Raw genomic sequence first — 22,348 nt, forward strand, 5'->3', positions numbered from 1 at the left:
TCTGGACGCCACCTGCCAGTGGAAAGATCTGGGGGATTATGAGAGTAGAAAGTCCTATACTTACTTACTTTGGATTGCTGTGTGTTCAAAGCATTTTGTGGCAGTGGTGCTGATTTTGTATTTAATCTTTTATTCTGCTGTGGTTCTAAAATTTCTAAGACTTGAATTGTTTTGTTTCCTAAGCATATGGATACTTGGGGTGGCAAAATGGCCCAGTGGGTAAGTATGTTGGATGCACAAGCTCGGAGACTCGAGTTCAAGTCTCCAAACTCAGGCACTCTAATTTGTTTTCTGTCACTATGACAAACACCATGACCAAGAGAAACTTGGGGGGAAAGGGTTTATTTGGCTTACACTTTCAGGTCACACAGTCCCTCACTGAGAGAATAGGAACTCAAACAAGAGTTTAAAGCAGAAACCAAGGAGGAATGCTGCTGGCTGGCTGGCTGTTTCACTGTCTCATGCTTTCTTATAAACCCAGGACCATCTGCCTAGACATAGCAAGGCCCACAACAATTAATAATGGAGAAAATACCCTCACAGACATGGTGTCTTAGTTAGGGTTTCAGTTGCTGTGATGAAACACCATGACCAATAAAGCAACTCAGGGAAGAAATCATCATAGTCTCCTAGTCCATCACTGAAGGAAGTCAGGACAGGAACTCAAGCAGGACAGGATCCTGGAGGCAGGAGCTGATACAGAGACCATGGAGGGGACCTGCTTACTGGCTTGCTTCCCACGGCTTGCTCAGCTTGCTTTGTTTGTTTGCTTGCTTTTTGTTTTTCGAAGACAGCCCAGAAGAGTAGATTTAGCTCTGGGCCTGTACTACTGACCAAATCACATCAAGCAGTAGCTCCCTTCGTACTGGTGGCCACAGCAAGGGCTTGGGGACAACCTTCCCTGGCCAGCTGCATGGCTGTCCTTCTAAGATCATCAAAGTTTTGATTTCTCGGCTTCCAAACATTTTTGGCATGTTAGGAAGACATTTTTCTCCAGGGGCTCAGCTCCATGCAGCCCTGCTGCAGAGTGGGTTGTATTGAGTCAAGAGTATCCTTAACTTGGTTGAGTTTTAATGTGAACTGGCTTCTAGTGAGCTCACTATGCAAAAGTGCATAGTGAGTACACGTGACTGTATCACACCAAAGAGATTAATACGAAATCTTAGGTCATGTGCAAAACATTTTAATACACCAAACATGTTACCATACATTAGACCAATGCTTCAAAACACAATGTAATTCTTCAGGGAAACATATATACATATATGCCCCAATAGTAAACCTCATCTGAAGATACTCTAATTATTGTTCTGTGTTTTAAAAGAGCATATAAAACAATATAAGTTCATCAAGAGGGTAAGGTATGAGCTGAATTATTGCTGCTGGATTCCATTGTTTTGTTGTTTATCATTGCAACAATTAGACCCCAAAATCCAATGCAAATCAAACCTGAGCCCATTTTTCTTTCAAATAATTTAGGCAAATAACACCATTCGGCTTCCAATGTACAAGAAAACAGTCCATGATTTTACTACTTAACACTATATAAAAGAGACATCAGGGGGCTTTACAATCAGTGTGAGATGCCTTATCCTCCAAAGTTTTATATAAACCCCCTTTCGTAGCATTACCATCCTAAGTCAAGCGGTCATCTGACACAAACTCCCTGTCTGTAACACTTAGCAAATGTCTGCTAAATAACTCTTCACTTTCCCAGTAAAAAACGTATGTTTCTCCAAAGCTACACAGAGAAACCTGTCTCAAAAAATGAAAAAAAGCATAAGTTTCACAAAATGAATATCCAGATTTGAAACTGAGAAAGTAAACCAATGCATGATTTAATCCAAATTTGATTTCTAGTATGATGATAAAATATCATAATTCTTTCCTTTAAGAAAGGGGGAATTTTTGAGTATTTTAAGCATAGAAGTCTAACATATCCTGTCTATGCATAAGGGGTTAGGAGTAGGAGAAGCAGGGTGGGGTACATTTAGGATGGTTCATTTCCCAAATTTTCACTCTTCATGTTGCTTTTCCTTAGGGGAAAGAGGCATACACATGCCCTAGGCTAGAGGAAAATATACTCCAACTCAGAAGGTGGGCTTCGGCTCCAAGTTTGCTTTCCTGTCACATGACCAAGTGGGCATATGCCCATGTCCTTTCCCAGGTAAGCTGACTACACAGAACTTAACTAAAAAAAAATCAAAATCTGAAGGGAAAAATGTGGCTCAAACTTCTCTTTAAAATATTTGTATAGGAGTTGGGTGACATACAAATGTTATTCCTAGAACTGGGGAAGTTAGGCAGAGTGGATCATGAATTCCAGGCTAGCCTGGGCTACATCATAGCTATATCTAGCTTCAAGCAAAAATAATAAAAAAGGTAAACAAGCACACAAACAAAATAGAAAATACAGAACACTGACCTATTTTTGATGAAACAAAAGTATATCTCAGTTGAATTATAGTGACCTAACTGAAGTATGAACATCTTTTGTGAGAAAAATACTCACAATTCCAGTTCCTTACCAAACTCTTGGCACTTATCCAAACACACACACACACACAGACACACACACACACACACACACACACACACACACACACACACACACACACACACACACACACACGAGCAAACAATGGAGGAACAGAACCAAAATTTACCAAGTCCTAAAAATAGACTCCAAAGCAAAATTTCTGATGCTTAATGAAGTCTGACGTCTCAGCGCCCTCTAGTGGGAGCAGTGGAATTTCAGCAGTGTTAAATTTCTTGGGCAAAACAAAACTTTCAGGGACTTTTGCTCTGGGACAGGAAATAATTATTTTACAGGTAGTGAGATGCTGTCCTGGTTTGATAAACTTCATGAAATACTTGCAAGAGAAGAGGATTTTGACTCAGTCACATTGTCTCTTCTGCCTTTTTGGTGTAGAGGAGGAACAGGTTCTTCTTACATCAACCTGGACTGAGCCTCATTTCAGAGTTCTTTGGGCCACAGGTATTTTTATACCAAGCCAGCCACACTCCATATTCCCAACAGTGTCCTTCCTGCCCATGCTTCCACGACTTATATGGAATGCACCAACACACGCCATTGTTGCTTTTCAGAGTGAAATAAAGACCTCCTACTCAAACTCTTGTTTTATTGTGACAGACTCGGGCAGCCTCAATACCAGGAGGGGACAGCTGCACAAGTGCCACCCCCATGCCCATGTGGTAAAAGGCAAAGTGTATCTCGGTTTTGTAAGGAATCCTGGAGGAGCTGGCACAGTGTGAAACAGCCATCTTTCATGCAGCACCATCAGATTCTGGAATAGTTCCTTCCACGAGCTCTTGGCCCATGATTAAGAGGTCTCATCTGTGGCCCTTTGGATGTGTCTTGATTCTTCCTATACTTCCGAGTCAAAAGTCCAACGTTCCAAAGCAGAGAAGCATTAGAATAGTAATTGGAGGACATGTTTTGTGATGTTTCCTGGCGACAAAACTGGCATATTTAGCAGAAAATAACTCACGCTCTCAAGTGGGGGGAAAAGGAAATGAGGGATTCACAGTAAAATTCCTTAAAAATTCAAATACAAATGAAAAACATTGGTCTTTAGGACCTCTGCACCTTGCTTCTCTGTGAACCAAACTCTGTCTCTGCATGCAGGCAGATTATCTGCTTTACAAGCTGTCATTGTGTGGTTTTTACCCCTTTCTTAGTTAAGTCAAACTGGAACAAACAAACAAACAGTCTTCATTCTCAGCAAAGATAATCCACAGACGGCCAGAGGATGTGAAACAGGGAATCAGGTTTTCATAACTGGAGAAAGACCAGGAACCTTGGGTGGTGGAGAACAGCTGCACATGGACCTCCCAGATGCTGCTCAGAGTCTCCTAGTCTCAAGTTCACCAATCCAATTTCAGGTCAGCTTTGCTCCATACGTACTTCCCCCCACGCTTCAAGAACATCTTTTCATCAAATCCACTGAATTTTATTGCTTCTTCCACCCCAACATCCAGGATGGACCTTGAGGGGTCCTTCCGGCCACCAGTACAGTTCAGAAAGCGCATCTGGGAAACACAAGGTAGAAGTAAGTATGTTTCAGTAGGGTTTACCCTGTAAAACCCAACGGAGGGTAGGTATCCTTTTGAAAGTACTTCTGACAACCCAACCATGTCAAATGTGTATTGAATCTAAGATAGTCTCTTAAATCCTCAGGCTCCATCCCCAACTCATACAACTCACACCCACATAGAGGGTGGATTGACCATATATAAGGGCAGCCGAGAGTCATGAACAGTACAGTTTAAGTACCCAAGGACTGGATCCTCTGTTGGAGTGCAGTGGACATTAAGAACAGACTTCCCCTAAATGAGGACATCTGAATTTGTTTAGACACTGTGTACTGAGGTAAATGTGAACACATGGCAGGGTAGAGCACAAAGCCACAGCACTGTGTTGTGAGGAAGCTCAGCTGAGTGACCTCATGGAAACAGCTGCTGTGTGTGTGTGTGTGGTGTGAATCCTCACAGAGGCTTCTCCTGAAAGGGCAAGACCGAGGCTACTGAGGCGAGCAAGAGCCAGGTCAAGGATAGAAGTTCCCCAACACATCCTATCCATTTGCCTTCCTGTGACTCTTTCCTTTCCAACATGCAGGCAGGGATGAGGTCATCGAACTTGCGTGCGTCTACACTGAACATTCCTGTAGGGATTGGGTAGTGTGTGCTGAATCACAAAGTTATCCAGTTGGAAAAAACAACAAATTTTGATCCATCCACTTTTGTTCCAGCTATGTGGAGATCACAAGGTAAACTAAAGAGTGTCAAAATCCCCAGCCAGTCATGACAATTTACAGTCCAAAATAACTTCCGCTGTCCTCTTTCTTTACCTTAGACTCATACACTGAGTATTTCTATGACCACCTTCCCCCTTATGTTGCATAAAACTCATGTTGACAATAAACAAAATTGCTGCAATTTATCATAGATCAACTTGAAAATGATAAAACACAAAAGTTATAACAAATACTTCTCAGTATTTCTCAAAATGCCAAGTTCAATACCAAGCCCTTGGTTCTTTTCATAGTTTGTTTTAAAAAAAATGCAGCCTGGAATGGAATCATCTGTCCTCTACTGGGAATATCAGCAAAGCTGTAAATCCAAAGTTCTAAATAACAACAACAAAGAAAAGGAAAACAAGTATGATTTCTTTCCTTTTTAAAATAAGGGTGGGTTTTCCTTTGGAAGCAATGACCTCAGAGATGATATTGATGGTGTCTGGAGGGAACAATAAGACTTCCTCCCATTGTCAAGGTTCATGTACAATGGAGGTGTTGGCAGCACCTGGGTTATCCAAGATAGTGTGGAGTATAGGAGACAGGGTGCTGCCACAGTGCAATCCTCAAACCCTTGCCAGACCACACAGTGAAGGGGTCTACTAAGTGTGACATCCCTATGACATCTGCAGAGACATGGCTACCTGGGATGTCATCTCCTGGTAGCTAACACCAATCCAGGTCCAGGATAATGTCCTGGATAGAGCTGATAGAGAACTTGGCATGTGAAGAAGCCAGGGCTCTACCATGCTGACAATACAACCACCAGAGAGGCACTGGGCACTGAGATGTGTTCAGAATGAGCACATTTGGGCACACTCTGGCATTTCTGAGCTGCTAGCTTTCCATTGATTTTATAGCCCATGGGAATACTCACATATTCATCCAGAATAAGGTAGGAGTCTTTCATCTGCAGAGGAAACAGAATCAAAATTTAGTTTTCATACAACATGCATTGTTTACTTTGTATGCCCCACTGGCTGCCACTCCTATGGTGTGTGTGTGTGTGTGTGTGTGTGTGTGCGCGCGCGCGCGCGCGCGCGCGCGCGCGCGCGAGTGTATGTGCTGAATTTTCAGCTTCCGTATTCCCCATCTATTTGTAGGCCATTGGAGTGGCCCTCAGCAGTGGAGGGTCTGCCGGATCCAGTCCATCCAGTCATTCTGGATTTTCCTGCCTCAGACCAAAAGAATTTTACCCCGCAGGCTGCTTTGAGCAGCCTGGCTTCTCCTACCCCTCCAGCTGCTTCCAGGACTGCTGTTGTCTTCATCTCTCAGCCCTCACCCCAGTGGCCACCCTTCAAGGAATCTCCAAGGTTTTCAATGTTGAGGCCAGGCTCTCTGCAGAGGATAGCATTTCTGATGCTCCTGGTGTTGCTCCTAATTTGTATCTGGTTTGCACTCTCGGGTGCACTGGGCACTGCTGTTACTTTCTGCATGGAGGTTGTGACACTCTTCCCCCTAATAAGAGCTAGGCAGTAAGTAATACTAATTTTCTTCCCCCCTCATGTTTCCTTTCTTCTTTCCTCATTTCCCTTCCTTTCCTCTTCCCTCCTTCCTTCTCCCCTCCTCCCTACTCCTCATCCTCCTTGATAGGGCATTGGGTAGGCTAGGCTGACCTCAAACTCACTACATGGCCAAGGATGTCCTTGAGTTTTGAACCTTCCTGCTGCACCTCTTGAATGTTGGGTTATAAACTTGCAATGACTTTTTAGCTATGCTGGGGATTGAATCCAGAGCTTCCAACATGCTCAGTAGGCAGTCTCCCAAGTCAGACACATTTCTAGACCAGTTAATATTTCTTGCCATGCAGGGAACACAGTCTGTGCCCCAGTAAACCATCTCTGCACCACACTGTGAAAATCACCTCCAGCATCACTATCAAACAACAACAAGCAAACAACAACAACAAAAGGCACACATAAAATCATAAAGGAGTGGAGTGCAACCCTGCTCCTTGGCAATTTTGGATATAGACCCTGAGAATTGGAAAACCATTTCTTTTATGTTTTATCCAACTTTTAAAATAATCACTAGAGAGGTTTTAAGGGATCATTGTAATGAAGCTGACACAAACATGGACACATTCAGTTAGCCCTACTCACAAGCTTCCCAAACACACAGAGATCGTGTGTGTGTGTGTGTGTGTGTGTGTGTGTGTGTGTGTGTGTGTGTGTTTTATATTAGAGTCATCGATGCAATTATACATCTAATCACATCATCTCTGTGGTGGCCTTGTCAAACCCATTCTTGGGTACAAGAAAATATCAATGTTGTTGAAGAACCCCACCCCCAGATGACAGGTGGCCATAGTGGACCTCCATCTCTTTGACTCTAAGATTGATAGCACTCCACCCCTTTCTCCTTCCAGTATGTCTAGAATAACAAGATGGCAAATTGCAAAGCTCTCAGGAGAGAGTCACTCCATCCCCCACTTTGCATCAGTGTAGCTATGAGGTAGTGAACATGGCAGCTTCTACTGCATACAACCTTCTGGTTAGATTCGGGCACCAAACAGGACACCTCTTTGTGACGTTCTAGGAATGCTTCAAATTCTTCATTGCTTATAAGAAATCTTTCTGCTTCCCTCAGGGCATCTTCTCCAGAGTTTTCACCCTCAATTAGGAGGCACTGGAAGACCTGGAAGAGGATAAAGCATCTGTTAGACAAAGAGCCTTACACTGCCATTCACTCCAAGCCTGCAAGGAACAGATCCTACACAGTTCAGGACTAGCAATCATGGAATACAATTGCCAATCACTGCTAAGTCTATGAGGTCTTTGAATGTGAAGTTCTGAGCCATGAGTGATGGAGCTAATGAAGTACAGATGCTTCCCCTTGGAGCATTGCGTATGTCGGTCAAGAGCCCACAGATATCAGAGGTTTCAAAGAAGATGCAGGAATTTACCCTTACCACTGAGAGCCAGAATCTTGAAATGACTTGCCAGGAAGCCAGAGGAATGTAAGGAAAGGCCATAAGAGAAGGATCCAGAGCAAGGAGGGAAAATGTATAAATGAATTTTAAGAATAAGAGGGTGAAGGGAGACTAGTGAGGGGCAGCATGAGTCAATGTAGCACCAAGGTGAGAGAGAGAGAGAGAGAGAGAGAGAGAGAGAGAGAGAGAGAGAGAGAGAGAGAAAAGATGAGCATCCTGAAAGGTGACTAGAGGGACAAGTCTTGGGTGTCTCTGGGTCCCTCTATTCAAGAAGGTCTCTGTCTCTCTTTGTCATGACTCTGTCTACCATTCATCTTTCTTGAGATGTTTTCCATCTATTCTGTGCCTGAAGATGTCATTGACATTCAATTTTAATACATCTAGTGTATGAAAAAATCTTTAAAGTATTTAATATTTTTAGCTTCCTCCTAACCTATCCCCAAACATATTACAGTCAACAATGAAAACAAATGTCCTGTCCTCATCCCCCACTGTCTTGGCTCATTTGGCATCTAAAGAGATTCACAGTGCCCTTGAGATGACAGTTTTTCTTGGGTAAGCATGACTCTGGCCTAGCTTAGACCTTCTTGCCTAGGTCAGCCCCACATGTGGAAATTCTTTCCTGCTTTCAAAACACAACCAAATGCAACTTGTTCCATGATGTTTTGTGGTTAAGCTTGGTGTGCCCCACCTTCCCAAGTTCTCCACACACAAGTGTCACGGAACATGCACCCTCTGAGTTCTAGTTCTTTCCAAAACTCAATTCCCAATCTTATCCTCAGGTGGGTCTGCTCTGTCTCCAGGCACAGATTCAAAGGAACTACACAAGGGTAGCCATGTGGCTTGTTAAAAATACAAGCACACACCAACCCTCCCAACCAGGCCTGCCCTTAGGGGACATCAGTGGATATATGAAGAAATCCAAGAAGCTGCTTTCTAAGCAACCACTTTGGGGAGTTCTGAGCAGCCAGGGGTAGAAAACTTGAATTTGTAGTGGATTTCCCCCTGTGTATAGTGGGTCCTATCTCTGATAGGCTGGCTTGTATCCTTGTCAGCCTGGGACTTTTAGTGGCTGCTATCTGGCCAGATCTAAGGAATGCATTTAGGAATAAAGGATGACATTGCCCCCAGTGTAAACTCAAGAGCATCGGAATTTATGAAGAGTATCTAGCCCCATCCATACACAAGCCATGAATGGGAAGAAATGTTTTCTTGATAATCTATTCTTCAAAGTGTCTCCAAGCACCTAGCACGACCTCGACATTTACTCTCAGAAAATTCCTGAAAAGGACCATTTTCAAGATTTTGGAAACAGACACAAAACAAAGAACAGTGAGGATGTAAACTTAATAGAGGTAAGAGTCAGGGTCTTGGCCAGAAAGTTCCAGAGTTCCCAGTGTTCCTGTTTGTTTTCAGTGTCACAGAACCAAACTACCCCAGAGTGTTTTGGGGATTAAAGTTAAACATGCTCCAGTGTGGCTTTACCTTCCAGCGGACAGGGTTCAGAGCCTTGATGTGTTCATTCATGTCTTCATCCACGTTGAAGCGATTAATGACAGAATTGATCTTGAAAGCCACCTTGTAGTCTCTGCACCACTTCCTCAGCTTTTGGAGGTTTTCCACATGGTTCTTTTTCCCTTGACCTCGACCAATGAGAACATTGACTTCCTCGTTGAAGCTGTCACAGGAGATAGCAAGAATGTCCAAATAGTCACCTGCAGGAAAATGATAATAATAATAATGGTAATAATATGCTCCTTGAGCCCTCGCATTAATTTACATCTCTTTACAGTAAAGTGCATCATGTTCCCAGCTATGTTTTAAAGAATTTCCTGATTCCTGGTCTTGAACTGGTGAAAGTCAGAGATGTGAATTACACTTGGTGTGTATATTATCATTAAAATATATATGTGCATAATGAAATCACAGAGCTACTTAAGGTGAGCAAATTTAAATTCTGTGTATATGCATATGCATGAATAAACATTAGCATATTTTAGTAAGGGTTTTCCCTGGTTCCATCATAGAGAGTATATAAATTATGAAGTCTATTTCTATTAACTATGAACAGTTATAGGCTTGCTTTGCCCAGCACACAGACAGAATTGTGTCATGGATATCTGGTAATTTTGCCAGGCTCATGAGCTTCCTCTTGACCTGCCTTTTACATTTTGTTCACTGTGTAAATATTTGCAGACACTCTGTACTATGTCAGGTACAAGTGATGTAGGGGCTAAGAAAAACCCAGATAAAAGGGGAGCTGGGTACAGGAACCACGGAACAAACAGGCCCCACCCTGCAAGGCCATGCATTAAGAGTTCGGATAAGATTGAGTCATTTAAAGACCTATAAAATACTGAAACTTATCTTGGTGTTGGTGTAGCTTAAGTTTGCTCTGTATTTCTTTGGACACCCTCTTCCTTGCCTGCTCCCTGCCCTCCCCTGCCTAAGAAGAGTGAATATCCTTAGGGCTGAAATGTTCCTTGCAGGTGACCAAGCTTGAGCTCTCCTGGTTGTTGAGAATTTCCAAACTTCTCCATTTTGCCTTATAATTCTTTTCACACTGTGGAAGCCAAGAGTTCCAATCTTTCTTTCAGATACTACTCTATAATTGTGGAAAGGCTTATTTTAGGTATAATGCATGCACAGGCACACACACACACACACACACACACACACACACACACACACACACACACACACACACACACGAATTTCCTGTTATTTAAAACAACTCAAAGTGTTCCAAAACTTGACCTCAAGTAAATTCCTAAAAGGATGTCACACCAGGATGAGGTAACCATACACGTAGTCTCTAACAAAACCAAGGGGGAAACAGAAGCTTAAACCAAACACATAAAAACCAGGAGCACCATGGCTGACTGATTGACAAGGGCACTGAGCACCTATGAGTCCATTGCTTCATCCTGAAACCTCTCCCCCTTTAGTTGTGTCTCTGCGGTATCCCTTCCTCCTTCAGCTGTGTCTCTGTGATGTCCCCTCCTCCTTTAGCTATGTCTCTGCAGTGTCCATTCCTCCTTCAGGTGTGTCTCTGTGATGTCCTCTCCACCTTTAAGCTGTGTCTCTTTGGTGTCCCTTCCTCCTTTAGCTATGTCTCTGTGATGTCCCCTCCTCCTGGTCACAGCTCTTTGGAGGAATCATTTGATAGAGCAGGTCTGTTTGCTCAGTGCTTGTGTTTTCCCAGAAGAGCAAGGCTCTGGTAGGGTACTGTGCAGCCCCTGCATACATGGCTGCTACTCTAGCATGTATAACAATAGTGGGTGATGTGTGCAAACTTCAGGCATGGGGCCATGTGTCAGGATTGTGTAGACACATATAGGATGTGCTTGCATGTATTATTGGGATCCTGGTGGATATGACTGGTCACTTATGTACGCCTGCTGAGTAACCAGCATTCTATGACTCCCTCTGATCCAATACTGATGTGAGTCGTCTGTGTGGAGACAACCCAAACATTGCCTGATGTTCACTGCTAGAGAGAAAGAAAATCCATGTGGGCTCAGTTAGAGATGGGCTCAGAAATAGATGTCCTATCTAGACTCAGTCGTGCACACCTGGGCCCCACTGTTATCTTCCTCTATATACGCCCAGACTGAAAGAGTCTTGACAGTCCTGCTAGCAAACTCCCAAACTTGGAGGGGTTTGGGGACTCTGACCAGCTTCTCCTAACGCCCATTCACATAGGTCCAAATTCAAGTTATTTGTAGACATTTATAATTGGTATAGTTAACACAGAATATTGTTTAATGCACCCGAGATAATTTGAGGATAGACAAGTTTCCATCTAGTATAAAAGCCAATTAACATTTGTAATTGGTAGCTACCTGACTATGAAGAGAGCCTTGTATTTGGCTTTGCAGTCTGTGTGTTCCCCTCTCTAGGCGATGATGCTGGTGGGTCACATGACTATTTCTGGGTGGCCAATCTCTGACACTGTACTGCAGTAATTGTACTGTCCACAATCCTTGTCACAGAGACAGATATGTTGTGCCTATTGTAAAGGACAACTGCTGCCCAGGTACACCCTCCAAGACATGGTCCTCTGCTTTCTGTTCACACTGCTTCTGTCATCTTTCTCTCTCACTTTGTACCTCCCAGAGGTCTCCATCCAGTGCCTCCATTCACAGATGTCTGGTTTAATGTACGACCCCAGTACATTCTTCCATGACTCACTGCCCCTGATTCTAAGAATCCTCCTTGCCTGCCCAAACTTCATAGGCAGCCTTCACCCACAAGCACAGACTCTCCCTGCAGGTGGATGTATCTGGTCAGTGTCTCCAACCAAAAGTGCCAGCCTTCCCTTTGAATGACTTCAGAACTCTACAGAGTCACAGAGCAAGAGCAGAGAAAGGGAGGTTTTAACTGTCTTCTAAATTGAAAGTAGTCATAACTGCATGTTGTTTTGTTTTGTTTTGTTTTAATCTGCCTCATGCCATGTATTGCTCCGAAGACACCTCAAACATGAACAACTCAATCATTGTGGTTCTCAGAAAATCTTAACAGCCCCTAAATTTAGCCAGTCCATGTGCTATGAGCTTCTAATGTAACTGGACTTGCAATCAGCTTAGTCCTAACAAAGATATAAAAATAAGTCTGACTAGATAGCCCTGGCTGTGCTAGACTCACTATTATAGATCAGGCTAGCCTCATACTCACAGAGATCAGTCTCTGCCTTCCGAGTGCTGGCATTAAAGGTGTTCACTACCATGCCCCATCTCTAACAGAGACATTTATATAGCTATAGATTGTGTTGATTTTCCTCAGTAATGGCTAAGTTTAGACCTTAGCGATAAATTAGAAGGCGTAGCAATGATCTGTATGTTGACTTGTTCTGTTATCTGTTTCCCCATACCTGCTTATTAGCATCCAGCAGAAACAAAATAACCCAACACCACACACAGCTTAGGAGATAGTAGAATAAACAAGATTAAATTAGATTTTCTTTCCTCCCGGTTTCCCACATGCTGTGGCCTGGAGCCCAGAAAGGGAGGAAATGTGGGGGTCAACAGTATGAGCCACGGTGACCAAGGTACCACCCCAGGAAACTCACCATAGTCCTTGAACCACCTCTCACGGATGAGGCTGCCATTGCTCACGATGCTCACGGAGGGCAGGGCCAGGTCCTCCTTGCAGAACTTTACAAGCTTGCCCACGTATTCACCCCTGTCCTGCAGGAAGGGTTCTCCTCCTGAAAAGTTGATCTTCTCCATACCTGTAAGGGACAAAAGCTATAGTTTTACATTTTCCAAATACCTACTTTACTTTTTTTTTTTGAGACTGGAAAGATAACTCAGCAGTGACCACCATCTACTGCTCTTTCAGAGGACCAGAGTCAGTCTAGTTCCAGTGCCCACCAGAGTCCAGTTCCAGTGTCCACTGGAGTCCAGTTCCAGTGCTCACCAGAGTCCAGTTCTCAGTGCCCACCTTGGATTCACTCCAGGGGTTCCTATGCCTCTAGGGACACCAAAACACACATGCATAAAATAAATATTATCACTTTGTTTTTTAGTATATGTGTGCATATGTGTGTGTGTGGAGAGAGAGAGAGAAAGAGAGGAGAGAGAGAGAGAGAGAGAGAGAGAGAGAGAGAGAGAGAGAGAAAGACAAAAATTTTAAAGACAAAAATTAACATTTCCTTATGGTAAAATTAATGAAATGAAACCAATCGTTATTCTCCTTTTACCCCATCCTGTTTCCCAATATTAATGCCACTATGAGTAATTGTGGGTTCCACTCACTGTCCTAAAGCAGGAGGAAAACCACTGTGGTATTTTGTGACTCTGCTCTTTCTATCTGCCAACTAGGTTGTTGGAAACCAACTCCACATCTCAGCAGTGATGTTGGGGCTCGGAGTCTGGTTCTGTCTTAGATGAGTGGGCAGGTGACTCCAAAAGCTGCATTTTAAGCAGACACCAGTGAGGAAAACAGAGATGGTGGCTACCTTACAAAATTCCTGGTGAGGAAAGACCAAACCTTAACCTAGGTCCCAGTGAGGTAACCATGGTCTTTACTGTGGGTAATGAGCCAGTGCAGATTGGAGCCGAGTGAGTCAGATCCTACTGTGCAGTGCTGTGTCCCGTATGATTTCGTTATCACAGCACAGAACTAGGTGAGTCTATTGTGAGCATCAGAGATCCAGTTGGGAGCCCCTATGGGGTCAGTGTGGTGGTAGCTGGAGGCTGGTTTGCACCTGGAGTGAGTGCTGGCTAATAATTCTGTTTCCCAGCTGTGCTCCAGGGAGACTTCTCGGTAGAGTCATCTGGAAGTATAGTTAGCATGTTTGACTCCTAGACACGTCTACTGTGCTTCAGTTAAAGAGTAAGTAGAAAGAGAAGGCAATCTCTAAGTGAGTCAGTGTTCTGGAAAGAGAAGAAAGGGGGAGAGGGGAGAGAAAGATGGAGAGAGAAAAGAGAGAAGGGAGGTAGGTAGGGAGGAAGGGAAGGAGGGAGAGGGAGGGAGGGAGGGAAGGAGGAGGGAGGGAGGGAGGAGAGGGAGGGAGGGAGGGAGGGAGGGAGGGAGGGAGGGCAGGCTTGGAGGAGAAGATGCTGCATTTGAACTTCACTGCTGAATTCAGACCTGAGAATAATTGATGGAGTGGGACAGCTAACCTTGGTAGAAAAATCCCATGACATGCCCATCAACAAACCATTTTAAGGTTTATTTGTGGTTGGAGAGGTGACTCAGTGTGTGATCTGCTACCTGTACAAATATGAGAACTTCTGTTTGGGTCCCCAATACCTGAGTAAACCTGAACACGGCAGTGAGAGTTTGTAACGCCAGCCTCCCTACTTCAAGATGGGAACAGAGAGGAGAATCTTTGAGGCTCAAATGCTAATGAACACTGCACATCAGCAGAGAGAAACCCTGTCCCAAACAAGCTTGAAGGCTAACCAACACTGCACACCAGCAGAGAGAAATCCTGTCCCAAACAAGGTTGAAGGCTAAGAGTAGACTGACACTTGAATTACCCTTTGATGTTCACAGGCTTGCTATGCCAAACAGATGACCAGATTCACACACACACACACACACACACACACACACACACACACACACACACTCATGCACACACATTCACACACATACACACACATATGCATACACACATGCACACATGCACACTCATATGCTCACACACACAAACCCCCAGTGTACACAAAGATTCTTTTTTAAGGGAGAAAAAAGTTTCCAACAAGGAACAGGGTGAAATTTTTGTCAGGCTGTTCACACTGGGGACTTTGGTCTTCCCTTCCCCTTTCCTTCCTTAGTATTTCTGGAAATCAGATTCTGCTGGGCAAACTTTTTGAGTGACACAACTTTCTTGACACCAGGAGGAACAGGGGCCACTGTCCACACACCTCTGTTCACAGGAGCAAGTGTTTGTTACATGGTCCTGACCAGGCCATCTCCTGGACTGGAGATTCTTCATGTCTCCACAAGGTTCCTTGCCCATTCATGCAAGACTGCCTGTTGCCTGCCCAGTGATGCTGTGTCTGTTCTCATGGAGCCCTCCCCACCCTCATCCTATGTACAGCCCCTGTTCTCTGTCATTAGCATCCTGGTTTCTGCCTGGGCTAGGAACTTACCAGCCTGCTTGAGCAGAAACAGTCCTCGCTTGGCCTCTTCCAGGGGCAGCACGAAGGATGTCTTGGCTGTGTGGAAGCAGAAGCCACATTTGTAGTTGCACTGACGAGTGAAGTGGTAGTTGACGCTAACAGGTGTCATGGGCTGAGAACTGTCTGGTTCTTCCTGGGTCTCCTTGGACTCAGCTGGGACCTGTGGCTGAGACTGTCCCCTTCCAGAACCTACCCATCCCAGTGCTATTCTCAGCCAGCAGAATAGGATGGCCAGGCCACTCCAGAGGGAGCCCAGCTGCTGCTGGAACAGGCTCAGCAGCCTAGCAGCGAGAGCAGTGGGCAGTAGCATCCCCATGATGATCTGCACATACCTGCAGCTGCCTGAAAGGGTTTATAAGCTGCGGGCCAGCCACACCCCCTGTGCATTCTGTCACAAGGCAGAGGGAACACCTCCCTTGAGTAAGTCTCAGCTGAGCAGAGTTTCTGTTTACGGAAAACGAAAGTTGATCCGGAGCCAAGACTGGAGCTCAGGATGGAGGCCAACTGCTGCCTTTCTGTGGCTCACGGCTGCCCCTATGACCTGTGTAAACACCATCTGTCCTGATGACTCTGCAAAGATTCCAGCGACCACTAGTTCCTAAACAAGGTTCTTACAGACACATAGCTACCTCCTCACAGGTTATATTCGCTCTTGTAGCGAATATTTATGCATACTTCATAATTTTTAAATATTCTTCTTTGTTTCCCCACCCACCCCACCTATGCCTAACAAAGAAAACAAAAAACCAGCAAAAACCTAGAGTTTTATAACTTTGTAGCAAATCATGTATGCTGACCTTGGCAGTACCTGGCAGCTCTCTCAAAGATGAAGGGAAAAAAAATTTCAAGGCAGAGAAGTTCCACTAAGTAAAGTTAACCATTTTAAAGTCCAATTCCTTAGGAATTAGTTATTTCTATTTTTATATTGTCAGAGGACATGCATTGTAAATATTTTTTAAATTCTTTCTTTGAAGGCTTTGCCATCATGGTACAGTTTGGAAATCCCAGCACTCATATTGTGCAGCCTGTGGCTGGTGCCTTTCTCCAGGCAAGTTCATTCTCTGGAGTCTTCTGATGGCTCTAACTCCCCTCTGACATCTTTCCCTGGGAGCTCCATGTTCCTCGAGTTGTTTTCTTTGTGTTGTTTCTAGTTCTTCTAGTGTTTGGGAGAAGTAGAGAGAGCCTTTTCCATACTGTCTCTTCTGCTCCTGAGAAGGAAAAGGCAGTACCATGGCTAAAGACTGCAAGTTAGCACGGTTCGCAGTTGCTGGTGGAGGCACATTAAGAACCATGACTAGGCTTTGAAATTCTTCCAGGTTTACCCTTTTTAAAGCCTCTTCAAATGGGACATTTTGCCTTCTTAATACCCGATATTGTTTCCAATTCTTCCTCCCTTGCCTCCAATACATCTTCTTTCTCCTGTAAATAGAGACTGTAGGTTGAGCGTCCCTTATCAAACATCTGGAGGTGGGGTGTAATTCTTATTTCATGGTTTGTTTGTCAGATTTGGGGAAATTTTGCATAGCATATGATGGTGGGGGGGCATGGCCCAAATCTGATAACAACATTCAATTCATCCACATTTATAGCCCTGGTAGTAATTCCAGACACATTTCATACTGAGTCTACACATGAATTTTTATACCTGTGCATATATATAAAGTTAACCATTCCAAATTTGAATTTGAAGATGTTAAACTTGCATAACAAAACAGCATCTTCTTCCTATGATGCTTCTCAGGAAGTACTCAGGCTTACTTGTTGTGGCAGCCAGCATTTCCTAGGGTCCAGATGCCCAATACTGGTTATTTATTCCAGGTAAGAAGTCAGTTTGTTGGGCTGGAGAGATGGCTCAGAGGTTAAGAGCACTGACTGCTCTTCTAGAGGTCCTGAGTTCAATTCCCAGAAACCGCATGGTGGCTCACAACCATCCGTTATGAGATCTGGTGCCCTCTTCTGGTGTGCAAATATACATGGAAGCAGAATGTTGTATACATAATAAATAAATAAAATCTTAAAAAAAAAGAAGTCTGTTTGTCAGAGAGATGACTATAAGCCCACATTAACTGTGGCTAGGATGTGGATACATCCAAGGTCCCATGTACAAACTGATGGATAAGAAAACAACATAGGGGCTGGGAAGATCGCTCTGTTGGTAAAGGGTTTGACTTGTCTTGCATTAACATTTACTGAGGCGATGAAAATGACAGATTTTTTTTCATCTCAGATAGGACAGCAATGAAGGACCAAGGTTCAATACTAGCCAAGTCCAATTTAGTAAGCCAGTGAGTTTATTAGATTTATAGAGCATGGAGGATTGGCTACTTGCAAAGAAATGCACCTTGGCAAAGTCCTACCCCATCATGGATGAGGAACTCATGGAAACTGCATCATTCAGGTCCCCTTTCAACTAATCTCAAACTTCTAATGTATCCTAGTATTTCCCAAGATCCCTTGAGTTAGTGAGAGCAGGAGGGAGTCACATTGATATACCAGGTGACAGTCTTGTGACACTCCCCTCTTCTTTTTACCAAGGCACCACGTCAATGGCTCTACTTTGTTACCACAGACTTGGATACCACTGCACTGTTTTCCTGATTAGTGAACAAGAAAATCTTTGGTTCCAAAAGGCAGTGAGGTGGGTATGTTCTACCCTCAGGGGGAAAGACCATGCTGTAACACCTCAGAAGGGGCAGGCCTGAGTATGAGTCCCAGAACCTATATAAATAATGGTGTGTGGGGAATCACCCACCAGGAATCCCAGCACTGGGGACGTGGAGACAGCCAGATCCTCAGGATTGCTAACAGATTTAACTAGGCTGTCTTTACAGCAAGCTCCGGGGGACCTGCCTACCTTTGCCCTCCTTATTGCTGGGACTATAGGTATGCACTCCAATGTCTGCCTGTTTTACATAGATGCTAGAGATATGAACACAGATCCTCATGCTTACACTACAAATTCTTTACACTTGAGCCACATTCCAATTTCCATTTTTACATTTTCTTAGGAAATGTAACAGATTCCTGAATTGGACTGTTCTAGATACCCACTTCTCTCTCTCTCTTTTTTTTTTATGAGAATGCTGTTTATATATGTTCTTTGAAAAGTGAAAAAGTCTGTTGGCTGAATCTTTGGTGTGGTTCTATGCTCAGGGTCTGGGTGATGCTGCTGTGGTACTGTGCCCAAAGGCTGAGTCATGCTACTGAAGTACTGTGCTCAGGGATTAGGTGATATAGCTGAAGTACTGTGCTTGGGGTCTGGGTGATAGCTTCACTCTCTTCTCAGCAAACATCTCCTGAGATCTTTGCAAAAAAGGGGAAATACTAATTTTCCTGAAGGAACAGCACACCGCACGCACTGAGTCATTGTTGTGAATGGAAACAGAAACTGATTTTTTTTTCTACACTGGGAAACTGAAAGCAAACTCAGCAACATAGCCCTGTAGTTTAAAGAAGCCGATTATGCCAGGGTCATCTGATCCAAGTCCTTGAAACTCGAGGAATTAAAAGTGCTGTAATCTCTGGCACAACTTGAGAAATTTCTTCTGCGAGGGCACATGCATATGACATCAGCAGCTGGGGAAAACTATTCCAGTGGAATAGAAAAAACCAATCCTAGCTGGGTTGGAATCACACACTTTAGGGTAGATTTCGATATCTATTTTGTTTGTGTCATTCTTTCAGGTATTAGGGCATGCTTTCATCACACCGTCTTCCTTTTCTTTAATGCATCCTGACTGAGATTGCCTTGTGAAGTTGTCATATAAAAAATTTCATCAACTATGCATGAAATACAAATGTGATAGTTGTCCACTGTCAGCTTGACTAGATTTAGTATTATGACGGGAACATCTGTTTGTTGTGTTTTGTCAGGTGGTCACCCCTCAGCTCCATACCTAGCCATTCTTCTGCCTGACCATTTTTCTGCTTGATCTTCTGATACATCTGGGCAACACAGATAGTTGTACATAGCTCACACATGACATCACAATATCAAGGAGCTTGGTGCAGGTTAAGCACTAAGGGCAGTGATTACAGTGATAGTATGAGTAATGTCTACTTCCTTTATGAGCCTAGCACTGTGCCATAGTTTGCATGGTGATTCATGCTACAACTTAGGACAACTACTTTGCTCAGGAAGTAAGATCTCAATGGGTGTTTAAACACTGGCCACACTGCTTCATAACTGACTACCAAGATAGTATTACCTATCTTTGCTGGTAGGACTTCTCTGTGCAGGCCAGTTTTTTCTACTCCATTCATTCATTCATCCATTCATTCAGGTATTCACGCATGCTTTCATCTTTTCATCTTCCTTCTTTGATGCATATTGATTGAAATTTCCTTGTGTTTTGTCAATAAAAATATCAAAAAGTGTGAGTGAAATGTAAACCTGATAGCTATCTTCACTGTCATCTTGACAAGGTTTAGATTTATGATAGAAACATTTGCATATTCAGATGTTTCCAGGAACTTCAATAGTAGGATGGGATGGCCTATCTGAGTGTGAGCATCACCATCCTCTAATTGTAGACTCAGACTAAATAACAGTGGAAAGAAGAATGGAGCCCCAGCATGCATCTCTTTCTGCCTCCTGACTGTGGACACAATGTGAACAGCCCCATCATGCCCCTGCTTCCACAACTTCCCTACCATCCCTTATCACACCCTGAGCCAACAGGAATTCTTTTCCCCTTGAGTTAATGCAGGTCAGGTATTTGACCACAGCAAAGGGAACAGTAACTAATACAAGTGAAGAAGTGACAATCCCTGGTGTCAGGGGCCCACTAGTCAGTCCTTCCTGTTTCTGAGGGCAGGCTTGAACTCCTGTTATTGCAGGAGTAGAGATTGAGGAAGTGCAGACTATGTTTCTGCATAATTTGGGAAATTCCTGTGGTTGTGTGTAGTTTAGAGGACAGCATTGGGTGCTGAGCCCTGCCTTCTACCTTGTTTGAGACAGGGTCTCCTGTTGTTTCACTGTTTACTTCAGGCTAATATGCCCACAGATTTCTGAGAGGGTCTCTGGTCTTGGCTTCCCATCTCCTTTAGGAACACTGGGATCACATGAAGACACAGATATGTGTGCACACACACAGACACACAAAGACACATGGGATCACACACACAGAGACACACACAGATGCACAATACAGATGTGTATGTGTATACACACATACACACTCACAGATACACACACACACACACACACACACACACACACTCCACCCTACTTGGCCTTACATAGGTTCCAAACTCACATCTTCATACTTTTTTGGCAAGTGCTCTTTATCCCCAGGGCCCTCTCCACAGCCCCAGACTTCCTCTAGAACTCATGTAGCATTTGTTACAAGACAGTCATTTGTACTGACCAATAAACTCAATGTGGAGACATCTAAAACTTGTAAAATTGACCTTTGGCCTAATTGACAGTCTTGCTGTTCACAATGGCTTGAAGGCTGGTCCCGACCGTGATAACTTGATTCTAGATATTTTCAGGACTCTTCTCAAACCCTCCTTTCACTGTTTTCCTCCTCTATATTCTAGCAAAAGCTGCTGTATGACTGCTGTACTTTCCCAGGAGGGGAACAGCAACCTTCAGGGACTGAGGTCCATTCCTGGTCATGGCTTACAAAAGCCATGGTGGGTGAGGGGATCTGCAAACAGCTGAATGTGGCTGTGGGTCTTGGCTGACATCATAGAGGCCCCTGTTTGCTCTTTTCTCCTTGGGCATCTCATACGGGAAACAATTCAAACACATTTTGACACCAGCCAAAGGCCACCAGCATTTTTCCTTAGCTAGGGATCTTGCCCCTGAGTACCTGTGATTCCTAACATGTTCCATGCACTCTGGAGGGGATAGCACTCCAGCAGGGGCTGTACTGCTTTGCTGTGCTGTGGAATCTGTTTACTGAGTTGCAAACATCATAGTCTTTAGGAAATCTGTCACTGAATTGTCACATGATCAAACTGTCATAGTGATCAAAGCACAGCTTCTCCATGCTTTATCTTGTTGTCAGCTGCCAACCCCCCCCCCCACCGACTTGGAGTTACCTAGGAGACACTCCCCTCTCCTGATACTTGGTATTTACATTCCTGCTCTAAGCTTCTTAACCCTTTTATTGCACTTAATCTGGCATCTGGATTCTACTATCATCACTCTTCATGAGTCTGTTTTGTTGACTTATTTTCTGACTCCATTTATACAGTGACAACCAAATTTATTAGCATGTAATTATGTGATGAGTTCTTTCTGTGAGGAGTCCTTTACATTCTGTGGCTCTGGGCAGTCATATGTTCTCACAACTCTGATTTCTGTTGTCGTCTTTATTTCCTACATTAATTGACTAGCTAAAGCATAGCTAACCTAGGGCTTCAAACCCTGAGTCACTTTTTCATTTTATAATATATTATTACATTTCAATGCCTTGAACTTACCCTTCTTGTTTTTTTTCTCTTATATGTGAATGCATAGAATAATTTCATCTTTTTCTCCTTTGGTCTGACACCAGGAAGTGCTGAGTATAGGCCAGTGTTGTGAATGGAAACAGAAAGGTCTGCTTTTCCAGCCTTGGGAAACCGAAAGCAAATTCTCTAAGTGCTGAAGGCGATAGATCTTCCCTAGAATACAAGCCTGCTACTGGTTAATTCATTAATCTATCTACTCATCCATTCAAAGGGACTTCTTGAAGTATTTTCTCAGTTTCTAGTTTCTCAACTCTGTGCCCCTATGGGCAAATTGCTACAGGCACAACTATTCAATCCAAACCAGATGGTGCCACCAGGCTCGCTTTCCTTGGAACCTTAAATTGGCATGCAAAAATTTGACTCCTATCCATTCACTAAAAGAGCCCAAAGAAACCAAGAACTGCAGTTTCTGTTCTAGCCTTGGCAAGCAGTCCCTCTGAAGGGTCTCTCTCTCTCTCTCTCTCTCTCTCTCTCTCTCTCTCTCTCTCTCTCTCTCT

At 43.8% G+C, this 22,348-nt stretch overlaps 1 protein-coding gene across 1 annotated transcript; it reads right to left on the reverse strand.

Moving 5' to 3' along the window:
* Window positions 1-1,162: 1,162 nt before the first annotated feature.
* Window positions 1,163-15,718, reverse strand: Rsad2 (radical S-adenosyl methionine domain containing 2). Its single transcript, XM_027424711.2, has 6 exons — window positions 15,357-15,718; window positions 12,821-12,982; window positions 9,235-9,464; window positions 7,305-7,454; window positions 5,695-5,727; window positions 1,163-4,053 (listed from the first exon to the last, which is right to left on the reverse strand). Exons 1-6 carry the CDS (start codon window positions 15,700-15,702, stop codon window positions 3,889-3,891), a joined length of 1,086 nt encoding a protein of 361 aa, XP_027280512.1. The 5' UTR covers window positions 15,703-15,718; the 3' UTR covers window positions 1,163-3,888.
* Between the last annotated feature and the right edge of the window lie 6,630 nt (window positions 15,719-22,348).

The sequence above is a fragment of the Cricetulus griseus genome, chromosome 7, assembly GCF_003668045.3.
Source record: "Cricetulus griseus strain 17A/GY chromosome 7, alternate assembly CriGri-PICRH-1.0, whole genome shotgun sequence".
NCBI lineage: Eukaryota > Metazoa > Chordata > Mammalia > Rodentia > Cricetidae > Cricetulus > Cricetulus griseus.